The sequence below is a fragment of the Capra hircus genome, chromosome 4 (assembly GCF_001704415.2).
Source record: "Capra hircus breed San Clemente chromosome 4, ASM170441v1, whole genome shotgun sequence".
In the NCBI taxonomy this organism is placed as follows: Eukaryota; Metazoa; Chordata; class Mammalia; order Artiodactyla; family Bovidae; genus Capra; species Capra hircus.
The window spans coordinates 28986498-29004391 of record NC_030811.1 but is presented as its reverse complement, the minus strand read 5'-3'; the positions used below and the strand labels follow the sequence as shown (position 1 = coordinate 29004391).

Genomic DNA, 17894 nt, shown 5'->3' with positions numbered 1-17894 from the left:
GGAATTAAGGTCTCTGGTTGCAGATCAGAAATTTGATATTAGGGGGTCTACTCATGGATACTGAGGGTAATTCATGGAGATTTAGAATCCTAGGGTCCTCTCCTTCAACACATTCCCTTAAAGCTGAGTCTCTCAAGACCTAACTCAGACCCCCTGCATTTTGCTGCCAGCATAATGACTAGATCCATTTCACTCAGTTTCATTTATTGGCCAGTGACTGCCAAACTCCTCTTTCTAGCAAACATCTTTCCTCAACTTCACACACACACAATCAACAAACTGCTTCCCAGATAGCTGTAGCTGAATATCTCACAGGTTCCTTCAATTCAACATATTGCACACAGAATTCATCATCCTCTCCTTCATTCATTCAAATTTGATCCTCTCAACCAAATTTGAGACTCAAATCACTCAGATTTCCCAATTCCAGATCAACTTGTCATCCATAATTTTCCACTCCTTAAATACTCAATTAATTTCCAAGTCTTAAATCTCTTTCTTAAAATATCTCATATCCATCCACTCCTCTCCACCACCCCACCACCCCAGTGCAGATACAGTCATCATAACCTGGGCCACTGTCATCCTTGGAGGAATTACTGCAATATCCAACTGGTCCCCTTCCTCCAGGGTTACACCTTGCCAGTGTTATGCTACAGCCAGAACAATCTTTCTAAAATGGAAATCCGATTGTGTCACTGATCTGCTTAAAACCTTTTCGTGCCTGTTCGTTGCCTTTCAAAACAAATGTGAACTCCCTGATGAAGCATATAAAATCTTATTTGACCTGTCCTTTTCCTATTCTTTTCTTGTACCCTCTGGGCTTCCCTGGTGGCTCAGACGATAAAGCGTCTGCCTGCAATACAGGGGACCCAGGTTCAATTCCTGGGTCCAGAAGATCCCCCAGAGAAGGAAATGGCAATCCACTCCAGTCTCTTGCCTGGAAAATCCCATGGACAGAGGAGCCTGATAGGCTATAGTCCATGGGGTACCACTTCCCAGGTGGCGCTAGTGGTAAAGAACCTGCCTGCCAATGCAGGAGATATAAGAGACTTGGTTTCAATCCCTGGGTTGAGACGATCCCCTGGAGGAGGGCATGGCAACTGACTGCGGTATTCTTGCCTGGAGAATCCCATGAACAGAGGAGCCTGGCAGGCTACAGTCCATGGGGTCACAAAGAGTCAGACAAGACTGAAGTAACTTAGCACACACCCTCTACCCACAGCCATACTGAACTTCTTCAGCTCCTCCACTGTCATCCTCTCTCTAGGCTACTGGCCTTTGTGCTTCCCTCTACTTGAAATAATGATCCTACTGATCACCTTTGTTCTGTCTAAATCTTGCTTTTGTTTTAATCTCAACTGAAATGACATCATTCTTCTCCCTATACAACATGAGGTCTCCCTGGCACATACTCTCATTCACCAGTCATAACACACCTCATTGCATGGATGTAGCCTAATTATTCATCTTCTTAATCAAACTTGCCCATGAAGGCAAGAACCATTTCTTTTTTTTTTTTTTTCCACTAATGTGCCCCCAACATCTAATAGTGCCTGATTAAAAGTAGATAGTAAATAAGCTGGATTCAATTCATTCACTCATCCAATTGGTATTTTAAGCAATGGCTCCCCACTCCAGTACTCTTGCCTGGAAAATCTCATGGACGGAAGAGCCTGCTGGGCTGCAGTCCATGGGGTTGCTAAGAGTCGGACACGACTGAGTGACTTCATTTTCACTTTTCACTTTCCTGCATTGGAGAAGGAAATGGCAACCCACTCCAGTGTTCTTGCCTGGAGAATCCTGGAGAATCCCAGGGATAGGGGAGCCTGGTGGGCTGCCATCTATGGGATTGCTCAGAGTCGGACACAACTGAAGCGACTTGGCAGCAGCAGCAATGGTGCCTAATGTTACCCTAAGCATTGGGATGCAACAGAGAACAAGACCAAGTCCCGACTTCATGAAGTCTGTGATCTCATGGGGAACAACAATAGACTATGATAGACAAATGATAGACAAATAAACACTTTTAAATTGAATGAATAAATACATTCTTAACTGATATTTTCTATTGTATTTTCCAACTGTCCTTTCTTTATTCTGTTAGATAGAATAACCCTCCAAAATACTATAAATGTAAGTATTTAAAATGCAACAGTATATATTCATGGCTTTCATAATCATGAAACCAAATATTCCAGTTAGATTTGACTGAAAGACACAGGCCTATATGTGTTTATAGAATTATATTCTCATCTCTGTATTAGCAGTGCAGTCAGAAATTGAAAGACAGATAAACTACCAGAAAAGTAAATTTTATTCTTAAAGTCTCTTTTATTGCAACTGTTTATAATAAGCTTTTCCTTTCATTAAAAATTGCCATTCCAATAAATAAAGTATTTGTCAAATTTATGCCAAGCTAGGCCTCAACAAGACTGTGGTCTGTGTGATTAGACTGACTAGTTTTCTGTGATTATGGTTTCAGTGTGTCTGCCCTCTGATGCCTCTCACAACACCTGCCATCTTACTTGGGTATCGCTTACATTGGACGTGGGGTATCTCTTCCCCATGTCGTGTGGGGCCACACAAGATGGCCAGGTCATGTTGGAGAGGACTGACAGAATGTAGTCCACTGGAGAAGGGAATGGCAAACCACTTCAGTATTCTTCCCTTGAGAACCCCATGAACAGTATGAAAAGGCAAAATGATAGGATACAGAAAGGGGATCTCCCCGGGTTGGTAGGTACGCAATATGCTACAGGAGATCAGTGGAGAAATAACTCCAGAAAGAATGAAGGGATGGAGCTAAACTAAAACAATACCCAGTTGTGGATGTGACTGGTGATAGAAGTAAGGTCCGATGCTGTAAAGAGCAATATTGCATAGGAACCTGGAATGCCAGGTCCATGAATCAAGGCAAATTGGAAGTGGTCAAACAGGAGATGGCAAGAGTGAACATCAACATTCTAGGAATCAGCAAACTAAAATGGACTGGAATGGGTGAATTTAACTCAAATGACGATTATATCAACTACTGCAGGCAGGAATCCCTCAGAAGAAATGGAGTAGCCATCATGGTCAACAAAAGAGTCCAAAATGCAGTACTTGTATGCAATCTCAAAAATGACAGAATGATCGCTGTTCGTTTCCAAGGCAAACCACTCATTATCATGGGAATTCAAGCCTAGTCCCCAACCAGTAACGCGGAAGAAGCTGAAGTTGAAGAGTTCTATGAAGACCTACAAGACCTTTTAGCACTAACACCCCAAAAAGATGTCCGTTTCATTTTAGGGAACTGGAATGCAAAAGTAGGAACTCAAGAAACACCTGGGGTAACAGGCAAATTTGGCTTTGGAATAAGGAATGAAGCAGGGCAAAGGCTAATAAAGTTTTGCCAAGAGAATGCACTGGTCATAGGAAACACCCTCTTCCAACAACACAAGAGAAGACTCTCCACATGGACATCACCAGATGGTCAACACTGAAATCACATTGATTATATTCTTTGCAGCCAAAGATGGAGAGGCTCTATACAGTCAGAAAAAACAAGATTGGGAGCTGACTGGGGCTCAGATCATGAACTCCTTATTGCCAAAATCAGACTGAAATTGAAGAAGGTAGGGAAAACCACTAGATCATTCAGGTATGACCTAAATCAAATCCGTTATGATTATACAGTGGAAGTGAGAAATAGATTTAAGACCCTAGATCTGATAGATAGAGTGCCTGATGAACTATGGATGGAGATTCGTGACATTGTACAGGAGACAGGGATCAAGACCATCCCCACGGAAAAGAAATGCAAAAAAGCAAAATGGCTGTCTGGGGAGGCCTTACAAATAGCTGTGCAAAGAAAAGAAGTGAAAAGCAAAGGAGAAAAGGAAAGCTATAAGCATCTGAATGCAGAGTTCCAAAGAATAGCAAGAAGAGATAAGAAAGCCTTCCTCAGTGATCAATGCAAAGAAATAGAGCAAAACAAGAGAATGGGAAAGACGAGAGATCTCTTCAAGAAAATTAGAGATACCAGGGAACATTTCATGCAAAGATGGGCTCGAAAAAGGACAGGAATGATATGGCCCTAACAGAAGCAGAAGATATTAAGAAGTGGCAAGAAGACACAGAAGAACTGTACAAAAAAATCTTCACAACCCAGATAATCACAATGGTGTGATCCCTCACCTTGAGCCAGACATCCTAGAATGTGAAGTCAAGTGGGCCTTAGAAAGCATCACTATGAACAAAGCTAGAGGAGGTGATAGAATTCGAGTGGAGCTATTTCAAATCCTGAAAGATGATGCTGTGAAAGTGCTACACTCAATATGCCAGCAAATGTGGAAAACTCAGCAGTGGCCATAAGACTGGAAAAGGTCAGTTTTCATTCCAATCCCAAAGAAAGGCAATGCCAAAGAATGCTCAAACTACCACACAACTGCACTCATCTCACAGGCTAGTAAAGTAATGCTCAAAATTCTCCAAGCCAGGCTTCAGCAATTCGTGGATCATGAACTTCCAGATGTTCAAGCTGGTTTTAGAAAAGGCAGAGGAACCAGAGATCAAATTGCCAACATCTGCTGGATCATGGAAAAAGCAAGAGAGTTCCAAAAAAACATCTACTTCTGCTTTATTGACTATGCCAAAGCTTTTGACTGTCTGGATCACAATAAACTGTGGAAAATTCTGAAAGAAATGGGAATACCAGACCACCTGACCTGCCTCTTGAGAAACCTATATGCAGGTCAGGAAGCAACAGTTAGAACTGGACATGGAACAATAGACCAGTTCCAAATAGGGAAAGGAGTACATCAAGGCTGTATATTGTCACCCTGCTTATTTAACTTCTATGCAGAGTACATCATGAGAAATGCTGGACTGGAAGAAGCACAAGCTGGAATCAAGATTGCCGGGAGAAATCTCAATAACCTCAGATATGCAGATGACACCACCCTTATGGCAGAAAGTGAAGAGGAACTAAAAAGCCTCTTGATGAAAGTGCAAGAGGAGAGTAAAAATGTTGGCTTAAAGTTCAACATTCAGAAAACTAAGATCATGGCATCTGGTCCCATCACTTCATGGGAAAGAGATGGGGAAAACAGTGGAAACAGTATCAGACTTTATTTATTTATTTATTTATTTATTTTTGGTCTCCCAAATCATTGCTGATGGTGACTGCAGCCATGAAATTAAAAGACGCTTACTTCTTGGACGGAAAGTTATGACCATCCTAGACAGCATATTAAAAAGCAGAGACATACTTTGCCAGCAAAGGTCTGTCTAGTCAAGGCTATGGTTTTTCCAGTGGTCATGTATGGATGTGAGAGTTGGACTGTGAAGAAAGCGGAGCACCGAAGAATTGATGCTTTTGAACTGTGGTGTTGGAGAAGACTCTTGAGAGTCCCTTGGACTGCAAGGAGATCCAACCAGTCCATCCTAAAGGAGATCAGTCCTGGGTGTTCCTTGGAAGGACTCATGCTGAAGCTGAAACTCCAGTACTTTGGCCACCTCATGCAGGGAGCTAACTCATTGGAAAACACTCTGATGCTGGGAGCAATTGGGGGCAGGAGAAGAAGGGAACGACAAAGGATGAGATGGCTGGATGGCATAACCAACTCGATGGACGTGAGTCTGAGTGAACTCCAGGAGTCAGTGATGGACAGGGAGGCCTGGTGTACTGCAACTCCTGGGGTCACAAAGAGTTGGACATGACTGAGTGACTGAACTGAACTGAACTGAGGTGCCAACATCATATCTACATGATTAGAATGAAGAGCAAGAGGGTTACTCGCCATCACTTTTAACCGATTGACTAATTTAACAAACATATAATGAATGCTAAGCAATGCTAAGTCCTGAGGATACACACCCTGCCTACTAAAATCTTCCAGACACATCTCTTCATTTTTCTAACTACTGTCTTTTTAATAAAATATAAGTTCCTTGAGGAAAAGTTCTGGAGAAGTTCAGCATGGTATAGAGTTTTAACAAAAGTTATAAGTAACCAAAAATAAGACTCCAGAAGATATTGTCAATTTAGCCTTAGTAAACTCTGATTACACTTCCTTTAAAAAAAAATAAATTAATTATTTGTTTATTTTTGGTTGTGCAGAGTCTTTGCTGCTGCATATGGGCTTTCTCTAGTTGCAGAAAGCAGTCACTTCTTTGTTGTAGATCATATGGGCTCACGGGCTTCAGTAGTTGCAGCTTGAAGGCTCCAGAGCACAGGTTCAGTAGTGATGGCACACTGGCTTAGTTGTTCCACCACATGTGGAATCTTCCTGGAGGGACCAAACCCATGTCCCTGCATTGGCAGGTGGATTCTTTATCCACTGTACCACCAGGAAAGTCCCAAGCTTCCTTTGATGTCTCCTTTGCCTTAATGTCCCCAATTGTTCATTCAGGTGAATACATTGTACACGCCTAAGAATTTGTATAAATATCTTATTTCATCTATGGTGATAGCCATGGAATTCCATCAAATCCCATGGATTTAAAGGAATCCCAAGGTAAACTTCTCAGAAAATAATTACTCCTTGGTAATGTAAAGAGTTGGCCCCTATAGTTATCTGTTCTGTATGTTTTTTGAGGGAGGAAGAATATCAAAGTTTCTTAATATTGTGTCATCTGTATATTCTTTCTTTGTTTTGCTTTGTTTTAATGAACTGGTTCCATCAACTGAAGTTTAATAAGCACTGAAGCAAAGACCATTTCTTCTAATGTTTCTGTACTTTACACATCCCTCCTTCATCCTCACTGGCTCAAGCCATATTATGGGTTTCCAAATAATTGGTTCTCAAAATTGCTTAACTGTCATGTACTTGCTCATATTCCCTTGACCATTTCTGCCTCCTTCAGCACAATATTCCAGAGATCATGTTCATTATGTTCTCCAGAGGTACCTGAGACTCTCTATCAATCAAGCTAATGCCAGAGTCTATTGTATGTTTTGAAGGAAGAGATTTCTAGACTCCTAAATTCATTTTGACTCTATACAATGGCTGTTCTTCTGTTTCAAGTTACTGTCTGAAAAATGTCAGCGTTTATGTACCCTTGAAGTTTACTCATCAAGAGCACTTCCCTAAGCTTCCATATTTCCAGCAGTATTGCTGCTTCTCAGACCAAGAACAGCAATCTGACCCCTTTAGAAGTTAGAGGCCTTCATATAAACGGAATACTCAACCCTAAATATGTTACACATGTATGAAAACATTCCAGCCGCTATGCCAGGGAAAAACAGGAGAAAGGATCATTGAGCCTCAACCCTCGCTGGGAAAGACTTTCAGAGCAGGAAAGGACTGAGCAAAGAATCAAGCATCAAGTCAGACTTCAGTCCTACCATCACCTTCAGGTAGCTATGGGGCTTTAGACAACTCACTTAGGCAAAATGGGTCTCAATTTCCTTTACTGAGAAATGAAAGAACTGAGCAAAATAATCTCTAAGGACCTTTCCAAATTCTTTATGTTTTTATGACTGAAGTGCAGTTTTTTTAAGTGTACAGCATATTTTTGTATCTCGATATGGCAAGCTTTGCTATCTACTTTGCAGACTGTGGAGATACAGGTGCATCTGTGTACATTTCTTTAAAATTTAGTAATTAAGCTTTCCAGTTTCAAATTTCCTAATGAGGAGACAAATACATACATACACATTACTGTAAGTTTTTACTTCCCTAATCTAAATACTTACTGAAAATAGTACACTTAACACAGACTAGTGATTATAAATTTTTATATTTGAAAATTTAAAGTCTTATGTAGATGATCTTATTTAAGACATCTTGAGTTTGTCAGCAGTCTGTAGCACAGGTGAGTGTATTATGCTAATTAAACATCAGGTACGTTTGTTATCTCTATAAACAAACTCTTAATGCCCTCCTGTTACTCAAACTGTGGCCCGAGGCCCATGAACATCCCATGACCTGAGGCTGGTCAAAAACTTAGACTGCCTCACCCCAGATCTTTGAAATCAAAAGCTACATTTTAACCAGGTACTCAGGTGATTTATATGCTCACTAAACTTCGAGAAGTGCTATTATATATTATAGTGGTTCCTGCACTGCTTTAAAATATGCAGGGAGTTTCCTGTAAGGGAGTGAATAAATGAGTGGCCTGACTGTACTTGGGCTTCCCTCATAGCTCAGTTGGTAAGGAATCTGCCTGTAGTGCAGGAGACCCAGGTTCGATTCCTGGGTCAGAAAGATACCCTGGAGAAGGAAATGGCAGCCCACTCTAGTATTCTTGCCTAGAGAATCCCATGGACAGAGGAGCCTGGCAGGCTATAGTCCATGGGGTCACAAGAGTTGGACACGACCTAGTGACTAAACCAACCAACTGTAGTTAGCAAAGTGAATCTCTACAACTCAGTGCCACTGGACTTAGACTAACAGAAGCTTATGGTTGGCAATTTCTCCATTTCTTTTAATATAGCTCTGGGTCTAGGCTCAACGGTAAAGAATCTACCTGCCAACTCAGGAAATGCAGGTTTGATCCCTGGGTCAGGAAGAACCCCCGGAGAAGGAAATGACAACCCACTCCAGTATTCATGCTTGGGAAATCCCACGGACAGAGGAGTCTGGTGGGCGGGCTACAAGTCCATGGGGTCACCAAAGAGTCAGACGCAACTTAGTGATTAAACAACTACCCTTATAAGTGGGGGTTGGGACCTCTCTGGCAGACCAGTGGTTAAGACTCTATGCTTCCCCGACAGGGGACACAAGTTAGATCCCTGGGTGGGGAACTAAGATCCCACACGCCACACAGTGCAGCCAAAAAGAAGAAAATATATACGTGAATGTGTGTGTATATATATACACACACATATATATGTGTGTGTGTGTGTTTGTGTGTGTATAATAAAAATAAATAAATGGCAGGGGCCAGGGAACTGGATGAAGAGCTCTATTCTCTTCAAGATCCACTTACAAATATTACATACACAGAAAGTCAATATGAAGAGTATTAAAATATTGGACTCTTTTTCATAAGATAACAACCAATGTGTTATTTTTGTTTCACTTTTAGCTGTTGATTTTAAAATTTCATAATACATTACTGTTATATTCATAAAGCATCATAAAGAGGAAAAAGAAACACCTTTCAACTATGTGGTTAAAGACTCTAAAATAAGTAAATAATAAAACAAATCAAGGATATAAAATTCAAGTAGAAGTTCAAACAAAACAGACAAGGATTCCAGTTGCAGCTCTAGGACTGTGTGGTTCGTCAACCATTCACCAATCTTCTCTGGGTTCCAGTTTCTTCATTTACAGAATGAAAGAATGATCTTGATTTTCTGTCCTAAACTTTAAAATTGTCCCAGCTTTAAAATTCTGAAATCCAGTACATCTGAAATCAATGCCCATTTGTCATCTCAAATGCACCTATTGAAATTCCATATGAAATCTCAGAAGTGGCCTAAATAAATCATTCTGGAATTTCTGCTATTTTTTTTGCTAAGAACAGGAGCATATGAGCTAGTGGCCACCTCATGGTGCAAATGTAAAGATATTATCCCCAGCAGACTTTTTCTCTATGCAAGGAGCAGATAAGGGTCCCAGAACACATTTGCATGCCAGGAAAGTTAATCTTAGTTTCCTTTCATTCTGAATCACCAAATCAAGTGATCCCCCTTGCTAACTATCCAGTTCACTCACATGGTCTCCTTGAATCTTCGTGAAAGGGTGAGAGCTTTCATCTCTGACCCAAAGCAGGGAAAGCTCAAGGGAGAGTAACACCTGAAAAGCTACCTCGTTACTCTGGCCCCAGAGAGGAAACTGACAAGTCTTTCAGGAGCTAATTATTGAGCCTGCTATTTGGTTCACTGACAGAGTTTCTTGTTTGTGGGAGGAAACCTATCTGTGCATTGCTTTTTCCATTACCACCATTTCTATCATCATAAATAAGAATCAATAGGCCATTTCGAGTAGCATATGCTCACCACCATTTAGCATCTGAGTGTCAGCCATACACGAGCTAAGCAGCAGTGCTCCAACCTCCTGGCTGAGAATTCAGACCCACCAGGCAAGGAAAGCACTTCAATTCATGAAGACAGTGTTTATGTCCGAGTGAGCAACTAGAAGGCAAGGGTAATCTGTTCTTTGTATCTCTAGCAATCTCTGACACAAGACTGGCCATCCTAAATAAATAAGCGATTAAAGAATGAATGAACAAACGGCTGGATGAGCCAAAAGGTTTTAAGATGCTGGACAGAGGAGCCTGGCAGGCTACATACAGTCCACAGGAGTAGCAAAGAGTCAGACATGACTGAGTGTCTGAGCACGTGGAACTGACTGGATTTTGAGGGTGGGTCAGAGAATGTTATTTTGGTAAGTGCAGACCTATTTACAATTCATGATGCAGAAATGAAAGCCAAGACACTGCGATCTGAGAGAGACTGCCTTTGATGAGCAGTTGCTCTGCATTGCTCTAATTTCCCTACCATATTCACTATCAGGCCTCACCAGTGAAAGTGAAGTTGCTCAGTTGTGTCTGACTCTTTGCAACTCTATGGACTGTAGCCTACCAGGCTCCTCTGTCCATGGGATTTTCCAGGCAAGAATACTGGAGTGGGTTGCCATTTCCTTCTCCAGGAGATCTTCCCGACCCGGGGATTGAACCCAGGTCTCCCGCACTGTAGGCAGACACGTTACCGTCTGAGCCACCAGGGAAGTTGGCCTCACCAGAAAGACAAGAAATCAGAATGAGGGCCATTCCAAAAGTCAATGAGACCTCTAAAGAAAAACTCTCCAAGGTCAATGAGGTCTTGCTGGACAAAACAAGGTCAGGCAAGGGACTGATCAGAGAAAGAGCAGGAAAAAGAAAAAATGAGGTGGTGAGGGGGAGCAGCAGAGGGGTAGCTCAGGCAGAGGCCTGAGTGGGAAACAGGTGTGCAAAAAAAAAAATGCACCAAAACAGGAGAGGTGAGGAAGACCGACCCCCAGTCCTCAAGGGAGGCTGTGGATGTCTGGAGGGGGAGGGGCAGAAAGGCATTAAGTCTTCAAGAAGACAGGGAAGGAGGGAAAGAGAGGGGGAGAGGTCAGACAAATGTCTATAAAATAATACCCATCACCACTGATAAAATATCCTTTTTTCTTCTTGAGAAAGACAAAGGGAATTTTAAGTAGGATTAAGTAGTAGTAGCTTTCAGAACTCAGCAGCTCTCAGGAGCAATAATAAGTACATAAATAGCTAAGTGGATGGTAGGAATTACTTCACTTTGGAATGTGGCCAGCCTATCAAAGTTAACAGTAATATCACATCTTTTGAAAGCTTTTTTGAGATTCTAGGGGGCAAATCATCTTAGAAAAACTGTACCATGTTAATTTTAGGGAAAGGATGCTCCTCACTGCTTGAAGACATTCTATTGCCTGAAAATTGATAAGACCGAAGTTCTAGCCTGCTGGGAGGCACTCTCTTATCCGTGTAAATACATTCCAGTATTGCCCCCAATTGGAAGCAAATAATTATGTTCACAGATTATCTTTGCCTAATGTAAAATTTTACTCAAAACATAACCCACAAAAAATGCTCTTAGTGCAACAAAAAGGACCTGTGGATATCCCACTTTCAAAATTCTCTAACTTTTGGACTCACTGTGAATATTAAGACATAAACTTTGTAAGGACTTCACTGTAGCTCAGACAGTAAGAATCAGCCTGCAATGTGGGAGATCTGGGTTCGATCCCTGGGTTGGGTAGATCCCCTAGAGAAGTGCATGGCAACCCACTCCAGTATTCTTGCCTGGAGAATCCCATGGCCAGAGGAGCCTGACAGGCTGCAGTCGATGGGGTCACAAAGAGTCAGACACGACTGAGAGACTGCTACTACTACTAAACTTTGTTAAGGCCAGATTTTGAAACATGTATAACTGTATATACCCATTTCTGAATTAGGTGGAACTGGGCAAATTGGAAATACAAATAATGTCCAAATCCTGGGGCTTCCCCATTGGCTCAGTGGTAAAGAATCCACCAGCTAAGAAGGAAATGTTGTTTGATCCCAGAGTCCAAAAGATTCCCTTGAGTAGGAAATGGCAACCCCCTCAAGTATCCTTGCCTGGGAAATCCCATGGACAGAGGAGCCTGGCAGGCTACAGACCATGGCATCACAAAGAGTCAGACATGACTGAGCAACTAAGTACGTTCAAACCCTAGACACTTCTAGCCACGAATATCCTATAGGTTTTTCCTCTTAAGTACATTAAGCACATTTCTTCTTTGTCTGCTAATGTGCTGAGCATCTTCTCTGCTTCCCCAAAACACACAAAAACTGGGTGTTGGTGGCAACTGGGGGTACAAATATCTTCTCTCACCGTCTGGAAACATTCACGTGTTACTGTTTTCAAAAAAAGTAAGAAAGAACATTGCATTCTTTATTTATTTTCTACCCGGAGACAAGTTATTTCAGTATCACCCACAATGGAATTTGCATGAAAATCTGCTCACTGACCCCATTCCCTAAGGGTGCATTTGCCCTAGCACTTGGAGTAAACACCATTTTCATTGCACCAGAAAGAGTTATAATTGGACAGATTGTTACAGTTTTAGCAACACCCAAATAAACCAAAGGAATATGAAGCAGACATGCCACCAAGTCTGGATTCTACAACACCTCAGTTCAGTGTTTCTGCCTGAAATAAGTATTTCTTCTACACCATCGACAGATGCTTAAAGGACATCTAGAGACGTCAACATTTTTTTTTAATGACTTTAGAGATATTGATCATTCTGAAAACAGTCCATTAAAAAGCTCTATGATTGTATATTAACTCATATATATGAAATCTAGAACAATGGTGCAGATGAACCTAATTACCAGACAGGAATAGAGAGGCAGATGTGGAGAATGGGCATGTGGGCAAGGCAGGGAAGGGGAGGGTGGGACAAACTGAGAGACTAGGATTGACATCTATACACTACCATGAGTTCATTCATTTCACTGACTGGTTAATTTTCATTAATATACTCTAAACAACAATAGGATATAAACATGTGGATGATCAAATGACATTCAGAATTCAAAACTAAGCACAGTGTACAATACACATGAATGAAAAACCCATAAGGCCCTCTGTGTACAACTTCTTTCAAATCCTTCTATAAACGGACTGCTCTTTATATCCCGTTGTTCACTGACATGCAAACTCTTCACGAGATGCACCTCTCCTCTGTTCTTCACAATTCTCCATGCCACTCTCTGCTGACCCATCTTTTCCCTCATTTCGGAAGCTTTCTCAATCTTTTCTTGTTCTCAATCACCTCCTCCCTGAAGCTTTGAGTTTTACAACTTAAACTTATAATCATACATTTTTTGAACTTCTTTGATATCTATGTCCAAATTTAACAGTTAATCATAAGATACCTTGTTGCCCTTTACTTATGTACATGTTTGGGTATATCTCTCTTTCCCAACTAAATCACACGATTTGAAGGTAACACATCCCTCTTATGCCTCTCCTTCAAGTTTCTGTCAAGATCCTACTCCACGTTTAACATCTTTCTCTTCATATTCTTTCTTTATTTTTTAAAGACTTTTTTTTATGCAGACCATTTTCAATGTCTTTATTGAATTTGTTACAATTGTTGTACAGTCATTAAATCATGTCCGACTCTTTTGTGACCCCTTGGACTGTAGCTCGCCAGGCTCCAATGTCCATGGGATTCTCCAGGCAAACATACTGGAGTGGGTTGCCATTTCCTTCTTCAGGGGATCTTCCTGACCCAGGGATCGAATTTGCATATCCCCCACTGGCAGGGAGACTCAATACCAGAGTCTCTTGGGAAGCCTTTGGTACAATATTACTTCTGTTTTATGGTTTTGGTTTCTTGGCCTCAGGGCATGTGGGATCCTAACTCCCTCACCAGGGATTGAACCTACATCCCCTGCATTGGAAAGGGAAGTCAACTTTGGCCACCTCATGAGAAGAGTTGACTCATTGGAAAAGACTCTGATGTTGGGAGGGATTGGGGGCAGGAGAAGAAGGGGACGACAGAGGATGAGATGGCTGGATGGCATCACTGACTCGATGGACGTGAGTCTGAGTGAACTCTGGAAGATGGTGATGGACAGGGAGGCCTGGCGTGCTGCGATTCATGGGGTCGCAAAGAATCAGACATGACTGAGCGACTGAACTGAACTGAACTCAACTACCTAACCGCCAGGGAAGTCCCTTGATATTCCTTCTCACCACCATATTTATCTGAAAATATGCTTAAATTAGATGCCCTCCCCTAAAGAAATTTCTGTAACTCTGCTTCTTTCTCAAGTTCTTCCATCATCGCTACTTTGTTTTTCTGCTAAACTTCTTTAAAAAAAGCATTCCTCCCTCTACCTGTATTCCATGTCTATCTCCAGCCCTCACCATCCTCACCATCTGAGTCTCCATCAAACTTCTGTTCTTCAACCATGCTTCTTGGTAGCACTGAACATGCATGCACCCTAACTCCTCTCCTGACTCCCAGTACATCTCCTGCCCCAACCCGCAATGCTTAATTTCTTCTTCTGGTTCCTCCCCTAGAGGGTTAGGTGGTTATCCCTCATCTCTGCTCAGTTTTCCTTGGTAACTGCATCTCTGCCCTTGTCTTTTAACTTCCAGGTCTCTTGCATCTACTACTACCTAATCTGTGTTTCTAGTGTCTTACACTAGGCAGGGTCTCAAACCTGGGATGCCACCTGCTGGGCAGTTCCATGGGGCGATTTCAGAACCCAATTCCAGTTAGTCCTTCTAATTACCATTCTTGCTGCCTTTTCGGTTAAGTAGTTTTCCTAGACCTAGCTGGAAGAGCTCTGTCATTCAGAACCCCCATCACTCACCACCCCCCACCCAGGGCATTCAGCACTCACCATGTCCTGTAAATACTACCTACTAGGATCTCTACTGGAGAAGGCAGTGGCACCCCACTCCAGCACTCTTGCCTGGAAAATCCCATGGAAGGAGGAGCCTGGTAGGCTGCAGTCCATGGGGCGGTTAAGAGTCGGGCACAACTGAGCGACTTCACTTTCACTTTTCACTTTCATGCATTGGAGAAGGAAATGACAACCCACTCCAGTGTTCTTGCCTGGAGAACCGCAGGGACAGTGGAGCCTGGTGGGCTGCCATCTATGGGATCGCATAGAGTCGGACACGATTGAAGCGACTTAGCAGCAGCAGTAGCACCAGCAGGATCTCTATACTCTGTGTTCCATCCCTAACTAGCACATTTCATGAGGCTGAGACTGTCTACCACTTGGGCTATGGGATGGACACTGACTCACCTTTCTCTTTTCTCTCCCCTGATCCCCAACCCTCCCTACACTTCTGTCAGAGGAATCTTTCTGAAAGAAGTATCTGACCAATGTCCTAAATGAAAAGCCTTATTTCTACCCTACAGGTAGGATAAAGCCCCAGACCCCCAGTTCTGGAGCTTCTAGGAAGAACCCCAGAACACTGCATGAGCTGGCCTGTCCCGATCTAGGTCTGGATCTTCTGCTCTCACTCCCACACTCAGTCTCAGTTACTCTGGTCTCCCTGACCTTTTATTTTTTGTTTTCTTTACCTTAAACTCAAGACATTTGTGCTATATCCTGGAATGGGCTGCTCTCCTATTTTCACACGGCTGAGGACTCTTGCCATCCATGTGCTTAGTCGCTCAATCATGTCCAACTCTTTGTGACTCCATGGACTGTAGTCTGCCAGATTCCTCTGTCCATGGGGATCCTCCAGGCAAGAATACTGGAGTGGGCTGCCATGCCCTCTTCCAGGGGATCTTCCTGACCCAGGGATTGAACCCAGGTCTCCTGAATTGCAGGCAGATTCTTACCATCTGAGCCACCAGAGAAGCCCCTTGCCATTTATGTCTGGTCTCAAATGTTAGCTCCTTGGCAAAGCCTCTTAACCAAAGGATAGTAATTGCTGCCTTCCCTCCTGCTTCCTGAGGCCACCTGGTCACTCTTTCTACATTTACTTTGTTGTATTTCTTCAATGTACATCTCAGCATCTGGAAGTCTCTGTTTCTTTATACATTTACTTATTTAGTGACTCTTCAAACTCAAATGTAAGACTCACGAGCACGAACTTTGTCTCACTTCACTTACTCCAGCTCCTGGAAGTCAGTTCCCTCCACTGGGGCGCCCCTCTCCACATCCATCCTTGCTCCATTTACAGGGCTGCTCTAGCGCTTCTCAGATTATATCTTTATTTGAAAACCTATTTCCAAAGGAACTAAATAGAGGGAAAGGAGGTCATATCAAAATGTGTGGGCCAAGGGGAATGCAAGAGAGGAGTATCTGGTTATAAGATGCTCATTCCGTATAGATCTTAATTTAGAAGAGATGTATCTTTATTGAAATTATCCCTTTTTATGTTCTTTTTAATTATGCTGTACATATTTCATTTTCCATGTGTTAGTTTCTAATATATATAAATGGGTATATAAATACATCCATTAATATATATAAATGGATTTAAAAGGAATGTTTATACAGACCTTCTATCTTGTATTGATCCTACTAAATGTACTTAGTTCTAAGTAGCTTTTAAAATTCCATAGATGTTTCCACATACACAGTCATGTTATCTTCAAATAAAAAGTTAAATTCTAACACTCAAAACATGTATATTTAATATCACTGTTATTTTTATGTACAAAGTACAGAAAGTAGAGCATCAAAACACCATAGCTGCTAGAGCAATGCAGGATATGGGGGACATGATTGCAATAGTTGAAAAGCACTGTCAGCACATTTTGTTATGATCTGTCATCCTCACAGTATTTTGAACTCCTGGCGAACAAAATCATGTCTTATTTGTCAATATCCTACCAAACCTAATAAAGTACTTTGTCTAAAGTAGATACCCATAATTTAAAAAAAAAAGAACTGAAATACTCCAGCACTGAACACATGGCACATGTTCAATAAATACTTGTTCATTGATTGCAAAGAACCGATGTGCAAGTTTAAGTTTGTTGAATGATCAATGGAAGCTCGGCCCTGCTGAGAAACTATAACAAGAGATACAAGGAGGTAGAAGATGTTGTCGTTACTATCCACATAGAAAAGCTTCATTTCTCAGGTAATGACAAACACAAATGCTCCAAGGAAAACATTTAAATGGTTACCTGTACATTTCTTTATATGACTGTTCCTTTTTCCATGTGATCCCAACTTGCATCCAAAATTCTCCTCCCAGAACTCTGCGAACCATACATTTCTTCTATTATTGGCAAGAGTTCGGCTTCTAAAGTATCGATCAAACCCTATTTTAAAGAAGAATGGTATGAAAATACTTTTATGTACTATCAGAAATTTGAATATATATTATATCATGTTGTGATCATTGCATGAAAAAATATACATAACAAATGAGGGAGGACCAATAACCCAGAAATAAGGCTATCCCTGCGGTAAGAATCAATGGAGAACAGAGGGCAGCATCTCTACTCCCACCATGCACCGTTCAGGCACGCACAGCAGATTGGGACTCATCCTCACCACTTCTTCCTCTCCTCTGTGTCTCCCAGTGGCAGCAACCAGTGACCTCATGCTGAATATTTAAAATGAACTCAGACTTTTTCTCTTCTCTTTCCCCTAGTAGGGGTCTATGTTCTGGGTTTCTGTGCTTCTACTCACCTGAAGATTTATCTGATCTGGATGTTCCCTTTTCAGCTAACTCAGTAAACCAATCACTACTAATGTAACCTTCTGGTTTTTTAGATGCTAAGTCATGTCCAACTCTTTGCAACCACATGGACTGTAGCCTGCCAGGCTCCTCTGTCAGTGGGACTTCCCAGGCAAGAATACTTAAATGGGTTACCATTTCCTTCTCCAGGGGATCTTCCCAACCCAAGGACTGAACCCGTGTCTCCTGCTTGGCAGGCGGATTCTTTGCCAGTGAGCCACTTGGGAAGCACCCAGTCTCCTGG

At 41.9% G+C, this 17894-nt stretch overlaps 1 protein-coding gene across 1 annotated transcript in view; it reads right to left on the bottom strand.

Annotated features, from left to right (window-relative positions):
- Window positions 1–17894, bottom strand: part of GRM8 (glutamate metabotropic receptor 8) — an 880134-nt gene that overhangs the window by 479695 nt on the left and 382545 nt on the right. The window contains exon 6 of the mRNA XM_018046971.1: window positions 17091–17228. Coding sequence (XP_017902460.1) covers window positions 17091–17228 — 138 coding nt within the window. The remainder of the gene's footprint in view (window positions 1–17090; window positions 17229–17894) is intronic.